We start from the raw sequence: 16,912 nt of genomic DNA, 5'->3' as shown, positions 1-16,912 counted from the left end.
TGTCTGGAAATGCAACCCCCTTGAAATATGGAATTACGTTTTCGTACTGCACTGTGATTTATAACTGGAGGTATAAAAATATACCTCGATTACGTAGCCAGTCTATTTTGAGCGCCCAATCGCCTCAAGTAAATATTTAAAGAAAAGCGGCAAGTATTAATTATTATTATTTATTCATATGTTTTCACATCTCTGCTGATTCTCGGTATTCATTTTTTTTGCACATAAATATTATTAACATTTTTATGTGACACATTTTCGTGTTCGATTGCGAAACGACAACAATAACAAGAGTAGCGTAGGCTTCGGAATTCGATGACGATAAAATCGGATGGTGTGGGGTGGTGCTGGACGTGGCCTGGTTGGGTGGGATGTGCCTCCTGGAATGCCTCTGCTGAGGGCATATCCACTTGAGCTGATCTGCACATTCCGGACCGGTCGTCATCGGTCATCCGGCAATCATGTGCCATCAGGCCCACGTCAATGCCGGTGTGGCGCCGTCCAAAATATTCGGCTGGAATTCGGCTGTCGTCACGGCTCTGTTCTGCTTTTCCACCACGTCACGCGACGCGGGGACGCCACCTCCATTTGAGACAATTGAAATAAGCATTCCACTCGATGTGTGGTCCCCGCAGTCAAATCCAAGCAATCCAATTCCAATTCGAATTCCAATCGCCGTATTTTCAGTTAATAAGTGTGTTTATTTTGCTCCTTTATCGCAGCCGAAAAAGCGCTTTCGCTTGGGCTTTGTGTTGTCGTGTCCCATAGTGTGGTGATACATATCTGTTGGGTATTATTATTCTATGTAGGTTGAAGCATTTCCTAGAGGTCCTCTCCGTGTGTTGGTGTTGTCGCAATCTTCGTCGTCTTCTCGATTTAAACAGAACTTAGCCATTAACTAAATTAAATACAATTCATTAAAGTAAAATGTACAACAAGCACAAGGTGGCCAGGTTTCCATCGCTCCGACCGCCGCCTACTTCTGTTCGACGAACTTGGCGATCTGCGGATACTTGCTGGGCTTGAAATCCGCATCCTGCTTGATGCGCTCCCTGACGCCGTTCCGCACCGCATCGGTGTACGAGGCCTGGATGGCGGAATCGTGGGCAATGGAACCGATCACGGCATCCACGCTGATCGAGGAACTCGATGCACTGCCGCTGGTTCCTCCCAAGCCGGCGCTCTGTATGGCCCTCTGCACTCCGTTGGCAATGAGGCACTCCACGTTGGCCGTCGGTTTCTCAGACTGAATAATTTTGCGCCTCTTGGCGGACATGCCCGAGATGTAGGCATCGGAGAAGGGCGGCTGGGGGCGGCCATTCTGCTGCAGGATTAAAAACTTATATTAGTGGTGAGTTGCAGGAGGAATAGGAGGACCTACCTCAGTCTGGGTCTGCAAGTCGCGCGTTATCACAGGCAACCACTCATTGGGGAAACTCATGTGCCAGGGCTCGGAGCCCACTATCACGGCGGGCAGTTGCGCCTCTGTGGGCGTGCTGCTGCTGCTGGTGGCGACTTCAGCCATCTCCACATCCGTGTCCAGAGTCTGCTGTTGTGGCTGCTGCTGCTGTGGGTTAAAGGCAAGAGGTGGTGGCGCCACAAAAGACTATTAGTGCATAAGTTTCTGGATAGCAAAGAAGGTCCGGAAACCTACTTCTTCGGCAGCTGTGGGTGGAACTGCCTGCACGCTGCGAAGGACCAGGAACTGTTGGGCATCCACGGTGTCCGTCTGGGCGGGAATCGTGGGGTCTATGTAGATGCACAAGAACTGCAGGGCTTCGTTGCGGAAATCTGGAGGATAATGTTAAAATAAATCAATAAATTCATTAAGGAAGCGGATCGCACTTACTGGATCGCATGGGTGCGCAGAGCAGGCGCATCAGCTGGCGCCAGTAGAGCTCCGCATTGGCGCTGCCGAGGCACAGGAAGAGGACGCTGTAGAGCCGCTTGCGGAACTGGTCGCAGATCTGCTTCAGACTCTGCTCGAACTGGGCACTGTCTGCTCCGCCGGGAGCCGCACTGCACAGCTCGATGATCAGACGAAGGCTGACGCGCAGGATGTTGCATACCGAGTCGCGGGAGTTGTACTCCGGACGCTCATACTGCGGCAGGTAGACCAGACTCTCGCCGAACCACTCCAGGGCGCGACCAATGGCTCCTGGGATCGTCTGCTCGTTGATGGGCACTCCGACAAAGAGACTGTCGTTGAGGAAGCTGCGCAGTTGCGTACGCAGGTTGCTTGAATCCCCGCCAGGAGTGGGTGTGGATGTAGACAGAACCGGTTGTGGTGGCGCAGCTGAGGTGTTGGAGACAATCGTGGCAGCTTCTCCCGATGATGGGGTGGCTATGCCTCCCACGACGGCGGCGGCGACAGCGTTGCCTGCCGAAGCTGTTGGCGCATTATTTCTCAGATTAAGCAAAAAGTTAGCGAGTAGGGTGGGAAATTGTCTGGACAGGCGTCCGGTGGCGGCCTGGAGACGCCCCCGCCGGACGGAGGTCAAGCCTCCGTTGGTGCTGCCACCACCAACGAGGGCCGTTCGAGCCGCCAGCCGGTCGCGACTGATAGGCGATCCTCCCGTGGGCCGTACTCTCCCGGCTCCGGCTCCGACTCCGGCCCCATTGGTGCTGCCACCACCAACGTGGGCGGCTTGGATATGGGGGGTTTGGGTCTGCGCCTGCGCCCAGGCTGCCGGACGGAGGCTGCTCAATTGCTCGCTGGCGGGTCGTTGGCGACGCGACGACCACATTGGGCGGACGGCGGAACTGCCGCGCTGGATGCGACCAGTCGTGACTAGATGATGACATGGATAGAATGGAGATTAATGTCAGAGATGGAGGCCAGTCGGCAGTCGAGCTGCTGAGGAGGAGGCATTCGCTAGAGCTCCAAATTAAATATCTATTCAATTATATTATGCTGAACCACATTTTTCAAAATTAAATCAATAATTTGTTCTTCCCTTCCTTTAACTTATAGTTCTTTGAGTCTCTTAGATAAGCCACATCAACCCGGCTTCGACTGGCTCTCAATGGACTAGGGCTTTCCATCTCTGGTTGGTGAGTGTGCAGATGAAGTGGAGTGGTGTGCGAGATGGGTTATGACGGGGATCGTGGATATGGGGTGAAGCGGGAGCTGCCCCTGCAAGGAAACAGTACTCACCAGGACGGGTTCCTACAGCGGCTGAGGGCGAGACGACGGTGGCTCCTCCTGCTGATGCGGTGCTAGTGCCGCGGTTGGTACTTGCACCTTGGGCATTGGTGCTATGGGGCAGCGGCTCTGGTTCCCGAATGTGATGACTATTGCAGGGCAGGAAGCGGTCGAATGCCGCGTGCGTAGGAGCGATGCGTCCGCCCCAGTTGTTATTTCCGCCAATCTGAATCTGTGGCCTTGAAGTCGACCGCGTTTGGGTGGCCGTGGTGGGCAAGGTGTTGGACCTCGGATCCGCGTTGCGCGTTGCACTCGAAGTTGAGGCAGCGTTCGGGGAGTCTCCATTGCCATCTGCAGGGGCGCTTTCTGGGGATGATTCCTCAGTGCGAGCAGAAGGTGCCGCACCATCTGTGGCTCCTGGCGCGGGTGCCTGACGCACTCCGGTCATCACGTGCACGGGCAAGTTAATCGACATGACGTTGGGAGCATTGAACTCCACATGAACATCGTTTGGTCGTTGACCATTGACCATTGCCTGAATAATTCGCGCCATCTCCAGTTGGGGATCTGCAAAACAGCTCGAGTTAGTAAGGCCTTACAAAACATAAGAGGTAGCTGGCAGTAATCTGGTTAAGGGCTGGTCAGTAACGAAACGAACTAACAAAATTGTAAGTGAAATCGAACGATGGGTGCAGTGAGTGAGATGGTAAAATTATGGTTAGTCTGCCATGACTGAGATGAGCTGGGTTCAACCAAACAACCAAAACGTACTGGGCGGCGGCAGGGTCACTGGCACATAGACACGCAGCCGAGGCGCGGGTCGCACCTCTCTTTCGGGAGTTTCATTTTGATCTTGATCGTGATCGTGATCTAGAAAATCGTCAACAAATAATGGGGTAATATAAAGGGTAGTCAGAACTTTAAGACCAAGAGTCTTGGTACAGAATAAAAAGATTCCCTTAAATTTAGACTCCCTGCTGTGCATTCAAAGATCGATGTTTGAACCCCCTTCTTACCCATTTCGAGACGTGGTTGCTGCTGAGCTTGTGGTGTGGCGCCAGCTGCATTCGGTGCCACCATGGGTTCGTCGACGGGATCCTCCACGTGGTCGTTGGACAAATCACGAGCGGCAGCGGCGGCTGCGTTGGCAGCTCCGGCAGCCATCTCTGCAGCGGCTCCTGCAGCCCGACTGGCGATCTCCGCCATGGCTGCCGCGCTGCGACTGGCATCGGTGGCCGCCTGCAAATTGGTGGCCTGCGGCGGAGCCACAGCCGTTGGAGTTCCTGCCGCGGGAGGCGTTTGAGTGCCAGCCGCAGCAGCAGCACCGGGTGCTCTGCCGGAACGGAAAGGCTCGTTAAGGAGACCTGGCGGCGGACCCAAGAAGGGCGTGAAGATGTTGTTAGAGCGTATGTAGCCGCTCTGCTCGACCAGAATGGGTCGACAGGTAAGCACACGAGGTCCCGGTTGCGACAAGTCCAGCATCAAATCAGAAATGGCATGCTGGGCGTGTGAGAGGTAGTGGAAAGCCTCCGAGACGCGGTCAAAGATGCGCTGTGCATCCTCGCGTCCAGCGGTGTCCTGAAAAGAGTAATTCAAAGTTGTAGTAAAGCAAAAAGAGGGAAAACTTGTTTGGTTGACTTACACTCTCCTCGAAAGTGGGATCATTCTGAAGGATCTCGTAGTAGCGATCTACGAATGGCGCCAGACGATTCTGTACGCCACGGTAGTGCTGTATAACTTGGGCCAACACCTGCGGACGAGTGCGACGCCTGGGTCCAGAGTTGTTTCCGCCCTCGCCGCTAGCTGCAGCGTCGTTCGCCGCTCCATTGGATGTGGTGGGAGTCTCCGCAGCCGTTGCCGGCTGGCCTCCAACTGCTCCTTCGGCCTCTGCCTCTGGTGTGGGCGTTGTTGAGCGATCCGAGGCTCCATCGGCAGCCTCGTCGTCTGTTTCGATCACATCCTCAATGATTACAGTGGCCGCAGTGGTCTCCCCGCTGGCATCACTAGCAGCTCCGGTAACTGCCCCCTCAGTGGCGCCAGCTTCTCCAGTTCTCTGCTGACTGGTCTCTCCATTCTCATTGGTGTACACTGTGGGCAACTGCACCACCGTATAGTTGCGGGCTCCAGTTCGCGAAAGGGCAGCGGTCACGGCATCCTGGACCATGTCTATGATGTTGTTGTTGCGTGGCAGATCCGCCGAGGAGACACCCACTTCCACCACGGTGGACTCCATGGACCAGCGGCCGCGCTGCAGAATGTCCAACGATTGATTGTTCAGACCCACGGCTGGGTTTTCCAGATAGGCGGCAATATTGTCGGCGCAGTCGATCATGTGTAAGGCGACGGTGATGCGGTTGATGCAGAAGGACGAGGAGTTGGGATAGCGATTCGGTGTGGGGCGAGTCTGAGAGATTGTTAAAGTTAGTATACGACGGTTTGGAGAAATATTGACTTACCCCTGCAACTGGACCATTGTTCACGGGTATGGCCATGGTGCCCACGAGCATGCCATCGAGGGCGCGGAAGTACGGAGAAGTGCGCATTCCGGGCGGCGGAGGGCGTGCCACATTGCGGAAGGGGCGCATGGGTTCGTCATTGTTGCGGGAGTTGGCTCCGCGCTGCGAGAAGGGCGGACGCTCGGCCACATGCAGCACCTTGCCGTCGACATCTGCACAGGCAATCAATCAATGGATCAATGAAATGCAGAGATATGGGCTGCTCCCGGGGGCATGACTCACCGTACTCCTTCACCTGCTTGTCATCGGCCAGAACGCGACCCTGGTAGATGATGCGCTGGTTCTCCGCCGCAATGTTGGTCTTCTCGGCTATTTGGTCCTTAAACTGGCGGATGGTGAGCTGCAAGGGGGCGGGGTAGGTGCTTATATGGAAGCCTCTAGACCTGGACACACAACCTCAAAACATTACCTCATTGTCGATGCTGAATTCGTGGGTGCGCGCATCTAAGGTCTTCACCTTAAGGTTTATTAGCATTTTCCGGCCGGACTGCGTCGCAAAGCTGTTGAAAATCTCGTTTTTCTTTCGGTTTTCCCCGTGCCGTGCAAAAAAGAAACAGTCGAAGGGGGGCTACGCTGGCCGAGGGGGGCGGGGAAATCTTGTCGGTGTCGCTGTCGCCTGCCTTCTCGCTCGCACTCGCACTCGCTGCCGCTGGCCTTTGGCTTTTCCGGACACGTTTTCGCACTGCTCGATTGGCGGTTGGTACGCACGGCTTTTCACGGATCTCCGCCTGCTCTCGGATCGGGCGAATATTTGCTGGGCTTGGGTGGCTGAAGCGGACGCAGGATTTCGCAATTCAACAACAGCGGCAGAGGAGAATAATTACTGGAATTTGACAGTGTGGCAGTGTTGCCAACTCTCGCGCCGAAAGCTAGCCAAATGCCATCTTTAAGTAGCCAGAATAGCTAGAGGGGCAAGAAGGATACAAAAGGAGCTAAAACCTTTTCTTAAATGTATTAAAATTTAATGTCTTTAAGGCTCAATTGCAATTAACACAAGTTACTAAGCAAATGACGGCATAACTTTATTGTACTAAACAAATTGATGCCTGATATATATTCCACACTCAGAAAACTCATTTGGACACATAATAGCTAAGCTGACAGCTGTTGAAAATATACCAAAAGCTGGGACGCAAACCAAAAACTATCGTTGTGCAACACTCTTAGCTCAGACGCAAACCAGCAGTGCTGCCAGACCTTTTAATATTTAAGCTTGCCCCCATCTGGCAGCCCTTAAAAAGAGGCGGTTCTTTTGAATACGCACAACATATATTAATATTTTATATTTCTATGCTCTTGGGAATATCTAGTTGCCTTAATTTAGTCGAAATGAAGCATATCGCCTGGGACTTGCCTAGCTTTTACCCACAAGCCAAATCATGGGGGTAACTGCGATATGAACCCCATAAAAACGTTTAAGGGACTGCACATGTGTATTACAATTCACCCAACCACCTTTTCACCCCCTGACCTCTCGCCGTACTCACACCCCCAGTGCCTTTGACTGCATCCTGTGGGAATTTTTCGGCACTGCACATGAAAAGCGGCGTTTGAATAATAAAGAAAAGAAAACACGGAAAACAGGGGAAATTCAGCCAAGACGCAAAGGTGTAGGGCAACTTTTCGCTTTGAATATTTAAGTGGCGCTATGGCAGCGGCAGTGGAAAAGTAAAATAAGCAGAAGGCTTGGCTGCGGAGGAAAGCCAACCGCAGCTAACACAATTTTTCGCATACCCCTGGCCGGAATTGTGCGGAAATTTGATTTAATGTCTGCGATTGTGAGCCTTTCCACGGGCTCAAAGTGATTGCGACGAGCCCTTATTTTCCGGGCTGAAAAGATGCCTCGGAAATGGGCACTGGCAGATTGTTGGGCTCACCATTGAGTTCTTGGGATTGTTTAAAGGTAACTAGCAGAGAATGATTGCCTCAAAACACTTCACATTTTATTTAGGGACATAAAAAATATATATAAATATTCTCTTACTGTTAGCAACTTACATCCTAGTCCAGTGTAATTTACTAATTATAAACAACAAATTCTATTAAGATACTTTCCCTACGGCTGCCTGAAAATATGGGTTATGCTCGGCTTGAAAATATAAATAATAATTATTACAATTTTTCACCGACTTCGCGAGGGCCAAGTGCCAGTTTTACAATTTACAAATTGCTTTTAAATGGGCTGTGAAAAAGTTTTAATGAGTTTTCCACGCAGCCGTCCTACATCTAAGCACCCTGAGCATTCCGCCCACTCGCCTTGTCAACGATTTCTGTTTATGCATTTTCATTTTCATTATCATTTTCCCTCTTTTTTGCCGTCGCCCAGTACTGCCCTCTCGTTTTCCGCTTTCCATTTGTTATTAAGCGAGCGCTTTCCGCTACTTTTTATTCCCTTTTTGCACCAAAAGTTTTTCCTGGAAGTGTCACAGTGGGTGGGCGGTGGGCGTGGCAGCACAACTTGCTTTTTTCTAGGAGTGGGCACCTTTGCTTAATGAAATTATATCAATCGGGCAGATCAGCCACCCCTAAGTCGCTGTGCCTGGCAGCTGGCAAATGACATTTGCCTTTTCCAATTGTTCATATTTTCATTAAGCGACATTTGAATTTCCCCCGAATGTAACCTGCAATCGTTTCACTTCGGAATCAGATTCCAGTTGGAGTTCGAGTTTCGCCCCGCATTGCATGACTCCATTTCTAATTTCGGTCTGGTCAAGAACAGGGCTCCAGAGCAAGTCTCACGTCAAATTAAATCAAGCTGTAATATAAAGAAAATTGAAGCCAAGTCCCCTTTGTGCCATAAAGCACGGGCGGCCAAGGAGCCTTCGAAGGGGGCGGAATGGGGCTGACCTCGGGGCTGAAAGTGGGTGGTTTCCGCAGCTGATTGGCAATATAACACCAAGGAACCTCGGCGTTCAGGGCGTGGGGTCTAACCCATGTGATAGTTGCTCTGTTTCTCAGAGAATTGTATGATTAATAATAAATACATTTTCGTTACATTTTTTAATCTTCAATAAATCCCAATTTATATGTTAAATAATATCCATTGATTATATTTTTTATCATAGCTTAACAACCTTTTTCCCATATTTAATCTTCACCCAAAACACTCCCAAAACACATATGGACGCTTGGTAGGGGTGGGAAAATGTCTCGTTGGCCACTTGTAATTGCCAGTAAATTATATCGACCTGCCAAAAGGCACTGCACTGGCCTCATAAATACAACCGCCAACTAACCGTACCAATTTATAGTCCACACTTAATCTAAGCTGTCAATGCGGATGCAACAGCAGGCGGTTGTTGAGTGGGAAACTAGTGGGATCGTAATTGGCGGGGATTACGACAAAACGTAAAAGTGCAGAACGGCATGTGAATGCGGAAGTTGAGCTCGGAATTGGCCAAAGTGAAGAAGTCGTAAAGTTTTAGTTGCATTCTGCCGTCTTCGCCCTCGAACTGGACGCTTAATTTATGTTTCAATTCCAATTAGCCGGCGAGGCGCGGGCTTTTATGCTACTTTTCTCTCTTTTCGCTCTCGAATGCACTGCGAAAAATGGGGTATTTCTTTTACAATGTAGTATTACAATTATTTTAGACATAAACTTTGAAAATATATCTAAAAAAGCAAAAATTTGATGTATTTCGAAATTTTAAAAAGCGTTGCCTACTTTTACGCGTCAATTATAATAATTTTGAATCTCACAAAATTTAAATAATGTCTAACCAATTATAGTAAAAACTGTTTACCTTTAACAGAGTAAATGATATATTTAAGTATAATTTCTCAAGCTTTCTGTAAAATCACTAAAACGAAAAGAACTAAAAAATAACTAACTACTGATCTGACCTTTTTTTTCTAAAATACATAAAAAAATAAAATAGAAATAACATTTCTCCCTGTGCTCTTTGGTAATTGACTTTCGGCCTGGCCCTGACGCGTCATTTGTAATTGTATATCAGCACGAGGAGCCAAGACGAAGGCAGCGTTTATTAGCCATGGCCAAATGCAGCTAATTGAAGTTCAAATTGCGTTGGCGCACGGCTCGAAGCGGCAAAGGAAACCGTTGAAATGTAAGCACTCACATGTGATTCCTGTCGCTCCAATAAAACGTTAAGCTCAGTCAGACGACAATGCAGACGTAAACGAAGACGAATCCACTTAAGGCCAAAACGAAACGAGAAGAAATACAAAATAATGCGAAAGCCAATTCAACACTCAAATACAATCAGCAGGGAAAAGCAGAGTGGAAAGCTTGGGGGGAAATAAAATCAAGCATAAATGCAATAATACAATTTATGTGCCGAATTTCATAAGGACCATAATGGACACACAAGCACACACTCGCCGGAGAGCGGACTCCTTAATCCCCGCCATAAAGATTGGAGCCAACAAAGGTGACTTTCTCAAGTTGGCCCACAATCGCTGTAATCGTAATCACATTTGGCGCCGAGATGTTGACGCTATTTGCGAGTGTGTGTCATTTTCCCCCGCGCAAAACTTTTCCTACCACGGCCAAGGCAACAATGTCCCCAACACTTGCCAACCGGACATCCGGTCCATCCATTCATCCATCTCCCCGTTCTCCGCCTCTTTTGGCCAGTTAACAACATTTGCTTGACGTTTGCCAATTGCATTATGACTCGATTGCGAGCTGAACGATTCTACGGACCAGCCAGAGAATCAAAGAGCGGCACTCGCATCATTGGGGCAACTTCAGGTTGAGTGCCGGTCCATTGGAAAGAAACAGAAACGGATGCGGAAACGGAAACAGGGGTCTTTAGAGCGGAACTTAAAGTCGGGTCGATCAAAAATCATTTAAACATCTGTTGGAATTGTGTTGGAATTTTAGCAACATTGATTTAAATTTAAAGTAATAATAAAAAGTATAAAGCTTGCTATTGTGAATGTCGTTTATTTTTTACTTTGGGTTCCGTTAATATACGACTACAACATTCTAAATGAATATAAAGAAATTAAGTCCAAAAATAGTTTTTTAGTTTGTTTCTTGAATTCAAGAATTTCTTTGATTTTAGACCTTTTAATTTCATTCAGCGCTATTTATACTGCTTATAATACGTTCATAGGATTTTGTATAATTTTTCCTATCTTTAAAATCAGTGATTATTATGAACCACAGTCACATCTCTTAAGGCAACTGAGTGGATGTATCATCAAGCTACATTGTTGTGACTTTTAACGCCTGAAAATACTGATACCCACTTCCGTGAATATCTTCATGAAAACTTAGCAATCCAAATGGAAGGCTTGAAGAGCGGACGGGGCAGAAATTGCATTAACACTTTGCCGCGCCGTTAATGCATCTCCGATGGGCCATAAATTGCGCTGGCCGCAATATGTTTGTGCCACTTGATGGCCCTTCAGCGGTGAATTGTAAGTTGGCATCCAGTCAAGTCGAATCCGAAGCCGTATCCGTGAAATGTGGAGCAAGTGCGGCAAGTGCACAGACCTTAGCTTATTCCGGGCATTACGCAATGTCGATAGGCCAAGACGGGGTCTCTTTTAACTGGGTCGACGACACGCCCTTCCCCAGTCTATGCGCCTGCCCCCGCCTTTCGAGGCTGTCACTTGGAGCTGGGCAATTGTAAATTGATTTGCCACGATCGAGGGATAGAGAAATGGATTTCTGAAAGTCACGCAAAGCCAGCCGACAAAGCTGGAAACGAGTTATGAGTAATTGGCATTGCGGTGGTCATGTCTTCTATATATGGCCTAACAATCGACTTATCCAGCACAGTTGTTCCGATTGCTCCCATCGACATGGCTCACTTCCAGTTCCTCAGCGTCGCCTCCAGTTTGCTGCTCCTCCTGGCTCCCACCTGGGCGGGATTGATTGCCCAGCCGAGCCTTAGCTATGCCGCCGACGAGCACGCGGTGGCCCACACCCAGCAGAATGTGGTGAGGAGCTTCGACGGCACCGTTTCCCACTACGCCAAATCGGTGGCCACGCCCTACTCGCAGGTCCACAAGCAGGACACCCGGATCAGCAACAATGTCTACCAGCCGGCGGTGGCCAAGACCTTCAGCTATGCCCCGGCTCCGGTTCCGGTCTCGGTCCCAGCTCCCGTCTACAGCCACAGCTCTCACCAGGAGCCATCCCACCTGTTCACTCAGGCTTCGCCGGTCTACCACCAGCCTGCTCAGGCCCAGGCTCCATCTGTCTACCATCAGGCTTCTCCATCGGTTTACCACCACCCAGCTCATTTGGAGACACCCTCGGTCTACCATCAGCCCGCTCAGGTGCAGAGTGCTCCGGTCTACCACCAACCTGCCCACGTGGAGGCTCCTTCGGTCTACCATCAGCAGCCCGCGCACTACAGCCACCAACCCGCCGTCATCCAGTACTCCCCTGCGGAGACCGTCTCCCACATGACCTTCGATGGTTTCGGTACCCACTATGGATTTTAGGTTAAGTTTAACACTTGTTAAATAAAATGTTCATTAAATGCACTTCAGTACTCTATAACTTACGTAATATAAGCCCGATTTAGAAGTGGGATATCTCTATGAAATTGTGGGTGAGTTTGCTAATAATCTGCATACAAATTTCCTTATTTTACGCTGGTCGAAATTTTAACCCATTTTCATTGTTTGGTATTTCCGTATTTCCAATGGTTTTCAGTGTAAGAGCTCATAACTGCATTTCTAGATTCCATAATTTTAGTAATTTTAATCCGATTTGGACGTACGATACCTTTATTAAATTGTCATTGAATTCGGTATTAATCTGCAGTCAAATTTTCCTATTCTACCATTTTCATGTTCGGTTTTTCCGTAATTCAAACGGTTTTCAGTATGGGAACCCAAAACTGGATTTCTAGATTCCATAACTTCAGTAATTTTATTTCGATTTAAACGTGGGGTACCTCTATAAGTTTGTGGTTGAATTCCCTAATAATCTGCTTTTAAATTTCTCTATTTAGAAAGGATCAGAAATTTAACCCATTTTCATGTTCGGTATTTCCGTATTTCCAATGGTTTTCAGTGAAACTGCATTTCTAGATTCCATAATTTCAGTAATTTTAATCCGATTTGGACGTACGAAACCTCTATGAAATTGTCATCGAATTCAGTATTAATCTGCACTCAAATTTCCCTATTTTACGAGGGTCGAAATTTGAACCCATTTTCATGTTCGGTTTTTCCGTAATTCAAATGGTTTCAGTATACGAAGCCATAACTGGATTTCTAGATTGCATAACTTCAGTAATTTTATTTCGATTTAAACGTGGGATACCTCTATAAGTTTGTGGTTGAATTTCCTAATAATCTGCTTTTAAATTTCTCTATTTACAAAGGATCAGAAATTTAATCCTTTTTCATGTTCGGTTTCCCCGTAATTCCAAGGGTTTTAAGTATGGGAACCCAAAACTGAAGTTCTAGGTTCTATAACTTCAGTAATTTTTACCCGATTTTAATGTGGCAACCCTCTTTGAGTTTGTGGTTAAGTTCTCTAAAATTCTACTTTCAAATTTCTGTATTTATTGAGGGTCAGAATTTTAACCCTTTTTTTTGTTCGGTTTTTCAGTAATTGCAATGATTTCCAGTGTGGGAACCTAAAACTGGCCTTCTAGACGTCATAACTTGAGTAATATAAACCCGATTTTGACGTGGAGTACCTCTATAAATTTGTGGCTGTGTTTTCTAACATTTAACAACTATATTTTCCTTTTTAAGACAGATATAAATTTTAGCCCATTTTTATGTTATAGTTTTCGGCACTTCCTGAACGGGGAAGCCAAACTGCACTTGCAGATTTTATAGCTTAAGTAATATGAATCCGATTTATAGATGGGATACCTTTATGAAATTCTAGTTGAATTCGTTGGCGTACTACATTACAATGTATCTTTCAAATAAATATCAAATTTATCAGTTGTTTCCATGTTCGATTTTTGTAAGCAAGTATCATAAGTTCATAAGTATTAAATAACTTTTGCCTCTCTTTCGTTGTTCTAAAGATTACCAAATTCCAATTGATTTTGTTGATTTAATTGAAAACTTCAAAACAGAAATATTATTATAATATATTTTGAAACGTAGTGGTATTAGGGTTTAAAGTGTACGTACTTGTAGGATTTCCATAACTATTTCTGCCATCATGTCCGATGCATTTGAATGCCTCGGTTTACTTGTCCTTACCACAGTGAGCAGTCCCTGCTTATCACTCACGTTCGGAGGCAGCGTAAACAAATCATAAAAATCCACACAAAGTGCACCCTACAAATAGCCCCAAGTAGGACATTAGCTCTGGTCCTTACACCAGTCCGTGATCCCTGGCTCTGAGGCAGAGGGGTTACGTGATTTGTGCAGCGCAAACTTAAAAATCGGACATGAAAGCTACGTGACCCGCATCGCAACCGAAGGACCCAGGAGCATTTGAGAGGACCAAGGACCATCCACTAGCGCGCCTTATGAACTAATAAGATTTTCCCCATTCTCGTAAATTATGCACATTGACAACTCTAATCGGCAAATTGAAATCAGATTTTTGCAGGCTCATTAATTTTGCAAAAGAAAAAAAGCTCTCGAAAACTCTCAAGCGACCGGAGTCAATAATCAATTGGTGTCCTCTGGTTTTTTTCTCAATATTTTCTCTAAATGATAGCTTCATTAGCTGGTCATCAAAGTAATGGCCAAAATGATTACCAGAGAGGGCCAGAAACTTCTGGAGTGAACTTCTGAATTGAAAAACGGAGCAAAAGGCCACAATTTGCAAAAAAATGAAGCCATAAACTGCGCTTAGTCCGGGATCCTGCAGGACCAGCTGCCTTCCCACTTCCCCATTCTTTAGGGCCACCACTTCTGTCCGCCACTTGAGTGCTAAAAGGCGCAATGATAAAATATTTGCCCGGCCAAGGCAAGTAAATTTGTTGGTTAAAAAGTTGAAACAGCTAACAAAAAGCAAGAGATGAAGGAAGGCCGCGCCGCTAGTTGTTGTTTTTATTTAGCTGTTGCGGTTAAAGTTTTCCCACTTTCCATCGCCAGGACATCGTCCCGGGTGAAGTTGGCAAAATAAAAATGCAAAATGCCCAGTAAGACGTATTTATCAACATAATTACATTTTTTAATCTCCCCTTAAACCGCAAAATGGCAAAGCTGCAAAGCAAGATAAAGCCTTGGCGAAAAAATGGTGAAAACTTGCTTAGCCATCTGCGTTCTACGGCCTTTCTTTGCCTTAAGGAATATTAACTCTATTACTAAAATGCATTTTTAATGTACTCAAATTAAAATGAGGCTTTTATAAAATAAATTGTTATTTCTAAAAAGTATCTTTCGCATGTTTATAATTAGGTAGTGTTTACCTTTGGGAGCAAAAATACATTTCTGCACGATTTTCCAATATTTTGTTTACCTTTTATTTTCTCTAAATCGGAGAAAATTTGTTATAAGAGGCTTTCAGAGACCAAGAGAGCTGGAAAAAAGAGAGCTTACTCTTATTGATTATTACTCTTAATTTTGCACTACGTTTCGGCAGAATTATTGCAGTTTCTAACTCTATTAAAAAACCTGTTTGACTGAAAGTATAATCATTTTTGAGCGAGCTAATAAAGTATGGAGAAATAACATTTTCAATATTTTTTCATTAAAAAAATAAAGAGTAGATACCCCTTTCTTTCTTTTTGGGTGTTTCCCTAACAAGACTTTTATAGCTACGGTGAAATGAGCTCGTACTTGAGAGCCCTTGATAGCTCCTTCAGCAACGTAGAGCTTAAAGAGCTGACAAAAACCCACGAGTATCGATCAGTCTATGTGGTGAAAATATCTGCGCGACAGGCCTCTATTGTCCCGGTCCAAAACAAGTGGTACTAATGGATGCGGCCATCCAAGGAAACGAGTGGATCACAACCACGGTGGCGCTCAAGACGATTCACGAATTGGTGGTCAATTGCGAAGCGAATAAAATGCTATTGGAGCGATTCGACTGGTACATCCTACCCATGGCCAACCCGGATGGTTACGAGTATTCTTGGAATACAATGTTTCAAGACTGGAAAAAGAATCGATCACCGAATGGTCTTCACGTTGGCACCAATCTGAATCGAAACTTCGACACCAAGCGGAATAAGTTGGATAAATGGCATCGCTTAACCAGCAGTCAAGAGTACTCAGGGAAAAGGCCTTTTTCCGAAAGCGAATCGGATCTTATTGGGCGACTAAGTATTCAGTATTTATTCATAGCTCATAAATCATAAATCTATATATATAATTTAGGACGCCCCTGAAAGACGTCGAGGTTTTTGAGAGCATAGCAAACTATGTCAGTGAACGTATATTTCTGGAAACAAAGCCCGTCTTCCTGCGAATTCCCCCAAAGGAATACGAAAGATCGGGTGGTTCCAGTTTGGACTACGCCTTCGAACAGGGATTTCCTCTAACTTATGGACTTGAGGTCTTTGAAGTGAGTGACGTCGAAGCACATATCAGAAACTTTATTGCAGAACGCGTCTTTGTGGGTTGGAGAGGTGTGTTTAATCTGGCCAAAGGAGCCCTCAAATATAGGTGCAATCTTCCTAGTGATAATAAATGCAGGTGCTTTGAGGAAGACGAAATCCCTTATAATCCTAAAGATGATTTGGAAATTGTAGTTTTACAGAACGCAAAATCCGATTTTTCATTTCGAAGCAATGGATCCTCTTCAGGAGCGGCAAAAACTACTGCCCATCTGTTGTGGCTGTATTGTATTAATTTAACATTAATTGGTTTATTTTTAATTTCTACCGTTTAGAATTTTTATGAGAGATAGGTAGAATAAGTTCATTCACAAACAAAAAATCACTCTTTTGATCAATCTGACTCTTTATTATGCTTTTCGATTGCGATTTAAAAATATGTATATTGGGTAATGTAAGACTAGGAAGCTACCCACGAAATTAAACACTAATAATATTACTATTAGGCTTTATATATCTCAATTTTATAAAGAATCAAGAAATGTATATGAATTATTTAACACATTTTGGATTAAGTGAATCACAATGAATACAGGAAATACGCTGACTCATTAAAATATGAATGATAAAGAAGAAATTCTAAATGTTGTATAAATATTTCTCGTTATATTTAATAAAGTAAAACAATTGAAACACACCACTTATAGTAGCTGAGAATTCTTTTTTTATTGATGCGCTAGTCATTGGCTAATCCGGAATTTAGTGGGGGAGCGTAGATCATTTCCACAGATTCCCGTGGAAACGCTCTCTTAGAGCTTTATAGAACCGTATGGTGATCGGTC

General features: G+C 46.0%; 3 protein-coding genes across 11 annotated transcripts; 2 read left to right on the top strand and 1 right to left on the bottom strand.

The window, feature by feature from the left end:
• Window positions 1–154: 154 nt before the first annotated feature.
• On the bottom strand, window positions 155–6,524 carry LOC108028525 (large proline-rich protein BAG6). 9 transcript variants are annotated; one of them, XM_017100408.3, is made up of 11 exons: window positions 6,071–6,524; window positions 5,884–6,001; window positions 5,602–5,813; window positions 4,788–5,549; window positions 4,162–4,723; window positions 3,917–4,015; window positions 3,158–3,712; window positions 1,850–2,791; window positions 1,655–1,791; window positions 1,382–1,606; window positions 155–1,324 (listed from the first exon to the last, which is right to left on the bottom strand). In XM_017100408.3, the coding sequence occupies exons 1-11, from the start codon at window positions 6,134–6,136 to the stop codon at window positions 977–979; spliced, it is 4,026 nt and encodes a 1,341-aa protein (XP_016955897.1). In that variant the 5' UTR covers window positions 6,137–6,524; the 3' UTR covers window positions 155–976. The 9 variants fall into 9 exon arrangements, with proteins under 9 accessions (XP_016955897.1, XP_016955898.1, XP_016955899.1 ...); XM_017100409.3 differs by having other exon boundaries at window positions 155–1,321; XM_017100410.3 differs by having other exon boundaries at window positions 1,382–1,567.
• A 4,903-nt stretch (window positions 6,525–11,427) lies between these two features.
• LOC108028198 (cuticle protein 76) lies at window positions 11,428–12,084 on the top strand. Its single transcript, XM_017099858.2, has one exon. The coding sequence runs from the start codon at window positions 11,437–11,439 to the stop codon at window positions 12,082–12,084; it is 648 nt and encodes a 215-aa protein (XP_016955347.1). The 5' UTR covers window positions 11,428–11,436.
• Window positions 12,085–15,488: 3,404 nt separating this feature from the next.
• Window positions 15,489–16,846, top strand: LOC108028009 (carboxypeptidase O-like). Its single transcript, XM_017099638.1, has 3 exons — window positions 15,489–15,781; window positions 15,892–16,078; window positions 16,811–16,846. The coding sequence occupies exons 1-3, from the start codon at window positions 15,489–15,491 to the stop codon at window positions 16,844–16,846; spliced, it is 516 nt and encodes a 171-aa protein (XP_016955127.1).
• The last annotated feature ends 66 nt before the right edge of the window (window positions 16,847–16,912 follow it).

The sequence above is a fragment of the Drosophila biarmipes genome, chromosome 3L, assembly GCF_025231255.1.
Source record: "Drosophila biarmipes strain raj3 chromosome 3L, RU_DBia_V1.1, whole genome shotgun sequence".
Classification (NCBI taxonomy): Eukaryota; Metazoa; Arthropoda; class Insecta; order Diptera; family Drosophilidae; genus Drosophila; species Drosophila biarmipes.
Note: the sequence above shows the minus strand (reverse complement) of the source record. Positions and strands in the feature narration are given on the sequence as shown.

Excerpts from the sequence above, each read along its gene's own strand:
- LOC108028525 (XM_017100408.3), bottom strand. The coding sequence starts at position 6,136 with ATGCTAATAAACCTTAAGGTGAAGACCTTAGATGCGCGCACCCACGAA. Across the intron at positions 5,550-5,601 it reads ACAATGGTCCAGTTGCAGGG|ACTCGCCCCACACCGAATCG; the intron begins GTAAGTCAATAT and ends ACAATCTCTCAG. Across the intron at positions 4,016-4,161 it reads GCAACCACGTCTCGAAATGG|ATCACGATCACGATCAAGAT; the intron begins GTAAGAAGGGGG and ends ACGATTTTCTAG.
- LOC108028198 (XM_017099858.2), top strand. The coding sequence starts at position 11,437 with ATGGCTCACTTCCAGTTCCTCAGCGTCGCCTCCAGTTTGCTGCTCCTC.
- LOC108028009 (XM_017099638.1), top strand. The coding sequence starts at position 15,489 with ATGGATGCGGCCATCCAAGGAAACGAGTGGATCACAACCACGGTGGCG. Across the intron at positions 15,782-15,891 it reads CGCTTAACCAGCAGTCAAGA|GACGCCCCTGAAAGACGTCG; the intron begins GTACTCAGGGAA and ends TATATAATTTAG. Across the intron at positions 16,079-16,810 it reads ATGGACTTGAGGTCTTTGAA|TCATTGGCTAATCCGGAATT; the intron begins GTGAGTGACGTC and ends TTGATGCGCTAG.